Source organism: Microtus ochrogaster, chromosome 4 (assembly GCF_000317375.1).
Source record: "Microtus ochrogaster isolate Prairie Vole_2 chromosome 4, MicOch1.0, whole genome shotgun sequence".
Classification (NCBI taxonomy): Eukaryota; Metazoa; Chordata; class Mammalia; order Rodentia; family Cricetidae; genus Microtus; species Microtus ochrogaster.
The window spans coordinates 30,846,227-30,850,320 of NC_022011.1; the positions used below are offsets into that span (position 1 = coordinate 30,846,227).

The 4,094-nt window shown below is 45.4% G+C and overlaps 1 protein-coding gene across 2 annotated transcripts in view; it reads left to right on the forward strand.

Annotated features, from left to right (window-relative positions):
• Spg7 (SPG7, paraplegin matrix AAA peptidase subunit) overlaps positions 1-4,094 on the forward strand; it is a 40,137-nt gene that overhangs the window by 16,969 nt on the left and 19,074 nt on the right. For both annotated transcript variants that reach the window (XM_005345814.3, XM_026778604.1), the window contains 3 exons: positions 1,845-1,970; positions 2,365-2,527; positions 3,244-3,417. In XM_005345814.3, the coding sequence (XP_005345871.1) occupies positions 1,845-1,970; positions 2,365-2,527; positions 3,244-3,417 (463 nt within the window). The remainder of the gene's footprint in view (positions 1-1,844; positions 1,971-2,364; positions 2,528-3,243; positions 3,418-4,094) is intronic.

Below are 4,094 nucleotides of genomic sequence, written 5' to 3' on the forward strand. Positions count from 1 at the left end.
CTCAGTGGGAGCCACTGAGCCCACTGTGTATAGGGAACTGTGTTCTGTCTGCCCCCTCCTGTTTGTTTTTGTTTTTTTTTTCCCCAAAGTACCATGTTAGCTTGGAATGGTGCTCTTCTTTTTCTATTATTGGCTAATAAAGAAACATTAAAAATACCTTAAAGAGCTTCCATAATAGAGGAAAACTCCCCTTCTATTCTTTTTTTAACTTTAAATCTGTGTTGCGCATTGTGTTTTGCCTGTGTAAGGGATCAGATCCCCGGAACTGTAGTTGCAGATAGTCATGAGCTGCCATGTGGGTGCTGGGAATTGAACCCAGGTCTTCTAGAACAATCAGTATCTTGACTGCTGAGCCATCTCTCTAGCCCCTCTCTCCCATCCTGTTCTTGGGATGTATCTTAGGAAATGTGCTTCCCTCCCATGGCTTCTCCATTCCTCAGCATAGACTGGGATGTAGGCGGCTTCCTTTCTACCCCTGGGAGTGTCACTCTGTTTTCGCTGAGAATGCAAGCTTATTTCTGTCTCCTTAGCTAAAGAAGACTTTTTCTTCTGGTGTGGTGTTGGTGATTAACCCCAGAGCCTTGTACTAGTAGGTGAGCTCTCTACCACTGAGCTATGCTTCTTACCCTGAGGAGAAGTTTGTGCTTGTCTTTTCCTTCTTTTTTTTCTTTTTTTTTTTTTTTTTTTTTTGAGTCAGGATTCACTATGCAACTATGCAGCCCTGGTTGGCCTGACACTCTATGTGGACCAGGCTAACATGGAACCTAGAGAGGTATACCTGCCTCTGCCCTGAAAGCTGGGATTAAAGGTATGAGTTACGATGTCCAAATAGAGTGTTGCTTTTATTTTGTTTTATTTTTTGTTTTTGAGACAGGGTTTCTCTGTGTAGCCCTGGCTGTCTTGGAACTTGCTTTGTAGACCACACTGGCCTCTAAGTCAGAGATCCACCTGCCTCTGCCTCCCTAGTGCTGGGATTAAAGGTGTGTGCCGCCACCGCCTGGCTCCAAAGAGAGTTTTATATTTTTACTTATCTATTTAGACTTTAATTTTATTTTTGTGTATGGGTGTTTTGCCTGCATGTGTGTGTACCCTGTACACACAGTGGCTGGCAGAGTGTTGAATTTCCTGGAACTCAAGTTAGAGAAGGCTGTCTCTATGTGTGAGAACAGGTGCTCTTAACCACTGAAGCATCGCTCCAGTTCTAGTTCTTCTTTGTTTTTGTTTTTTGTTTTGTTTTGTTTTGTTTTTGAGACAGGGTTTCTCTGTGTATCTTTGGAGCCTGTCCTGGAACCTCGCTTTATAGACCTGGCTGTCCTTAAACTCATAGAGATCCACCTGCCTCTGCCTCCTGAGTGCTGAACCCAGCCTTCAATTCTATTTTTTTTTTCTAACATAAATTATTAGATTATGGGGATGGAGAGGTAGCTCAGAGGTTAAGAGCACTGGCTGCTCTTACAGAGGTCCTGAGTTCGATTCCCAGCAACCACATGGTAGCTCACAACCATCTGTAATGAGATTTAATGCTCTCTCTGGCCTACAGGCATACATGCAGGCAGGACATTGTATACATAAAATATAAATCTTTAAAAATATTTTTGTTAGATTGCTTTCTTCCTAATATAAACAACAAACAAATCAAAGATTCCCCTTGTGTGTTTGAAATGGTCTGTGATCTCCATTGTCACGGAGGGAGTAGGCTGATAGGTGGTCCCCCTGGGCTGTGAAGGGAAGCACCTCCACCGAGGATGGAGATACATTTTTGTGTTAGGTCAGGCAGATAGTAGCTACTGCTTCCCTGTTTTGCTAGGAATGCACAGCTTCCTGTCCTGACTCTTTTTGTACAGAATCAGCTTAAAATGGCACGTTTCACCATCGTGGATGGGAAGACAGGGAAAGGAGTCAGCTTCCAAGATGTGGCAGGAATGCATGAAGCCAAACTGGAAGTCCGAGAGTTTGTGGATTATCTGAAGGTGAGAGTCATATGTTAAGGCTATTAAAGACTGGAGTAGGTGGTGACATCTTCTCTCCAAGAAGGAAGGTGGGATGAGCAGACTCTGAGACTGGAGCTGCCTCCATGAGCTAGCTGTTATTTGTTAAGGTACCACTCTCAGCGTATAGGTATGATGTTCTGTACCTGGGAAACCAACAGCATTGCCCAGTGTGCAGTTGGCCATCAAAAGAGAAGAGTGTAATAGTTCACTTCAGCTAGACCATCTTTTCTTTTGGTGCTGAAAGTCTATGAAGCTTTGTTTTTCTGGATCCCTGAGACTGTAGCTGATTCACGACTGTCATAGGTTCTCTTCATATGAGTCACTTAAACATGAAAGGCTGAGTACTTAGTGTCACATGTCTGTTCCTCACTAGAGCCCAGAACGCTTCCTTCAGCTTGGTGCCAAGGTTCCAAAGGGTGCCCTATTGCTGGGACCTCCTGGTTGTGGGAAGACACTGTTGGCCAAGGCAGTAGCCACGGAGGCTCAAGTGCCCTTTCTAGCAATGGCTGGCTCGGAGTTTGTGGAGGTCATTGGAGGTAGGTGTGGGCTGGAAGTAAGGGCAGGTTTATTGGCCTAGTGCCTGGGAAGGCTTTTCATATAACCCTCGCTAACATGGGGAGCTGAGTGGAACAAGAAGAACAAACATAGCCCAAGTTCAAATAAGCTTTGGTTCAAGCCAGGCAGAGGTGGCACACACCTTTAATTCCAGAAGCAGACGCAGGTGGATCTCTTAAGTTTGAGGCCAGCCTGGTCTACAGAGTGAGTTCCAGGATATCCAGGGCTACACAGAAACCCTGTCTTTAAAACAAAACAAAACCAAAAAAACAAAAGCTTTGACCCACATCTATTTGGTAGTTGTGTGTTTTGATTCCACTTTGTTTTTTTTGTTTTTTTTTTTGTTTTGTTTTTTTTTGATTTTTCGAGACAGGGTTTCTCTGTGGTTTTGGAGCCTGTCCTGGAACTAGCTCTTGTAGACCAGGCTGGTCTCGAACTCACAGAGATCCCAGAGATCCGCCTGCCTCTGCCTCCCGAGTGCTGGGATTAAAGGCGTGCACCACCACCGCCCGGCTTTGATTCCGCTTTCATCTGTGGCTTAGGAGTCCTGGATGGGAAGATGGCACTTCTGTTTCATCTGCAGAGAGTGGCCGGTTAGATATAGGCATCTTTGGTGGGAGATTTGCCTAGCTGTAACCCAAAAATAGTATTTGATTTCCTTCCTCTGTCTATCTCTTGACCCTCTGTGTCCCCTCAGGCCTGGGAGCTGCCCGTGTGCGAAGTCTCTTCAAGGAAGCCCGGGCCCGAGCCCCTTGCATAGTGTACATTGATGAGATCGATGCTGTGGGGAAGAAGCGGTCCACCTCCATGTCTGGCTTCTCCAACACAGAGGAAGAACAGACCCTCAACCAGCTCCTGGTCGAGATGGACGGTCAGTGCCACACATGCATTACCATACACTGTACACCAGAGGAGACTAACCCTGTCAGAGTGACGGCCTTCAGGGCAGATGAACCTGGTGATATTTTTTTGTTCTAACTTCTGGAATATCACTGGAAAGGGTATTATTTTTTCTTTAGCCACTGTTACTTAGTGTTGTTTACTCCTGCCCTAGTGAGAACATTATGTAAAGAATAGTTTAGATGTAGATATCTAACAGCAAAGTCAGCTTAAGAATTGTCCATATGTTTGCTACCTTTAACAAACGCCGCTTTCACAAGCCGGGCAATGTGGTGCATGCCTTTAATCTGAGCACTTGGGAGGCAGAGATGGGAATCTTTGTGAGTTTGGGATCAGCCTGATCTACAGAATGAGTTCCAGGACAGGCTCTAAGCTCTAAAGCTACAGAGAAACCCTGTCTCAAAAAAACCAAAAGAAAGCTGGGCAGCAGCAAGTGGATCTCTGTGAATTCAAGGCCAGCCTGGTCTACAAGGGGGTAACCCTCCTTGCAGGACAGTTATATTAAAGACATCTTTTGGGGCAACTGTGATGTGTGTTTTTGATTTTTTGAGATGGTTTCTCTGTGGTTTTGGAGCCTGTCCTGGAACTAGCTCTTGTAGACCAGGCTGGTCTCAAACTCACAGAGATCCGCCTGCCTCTGCCTCCCGA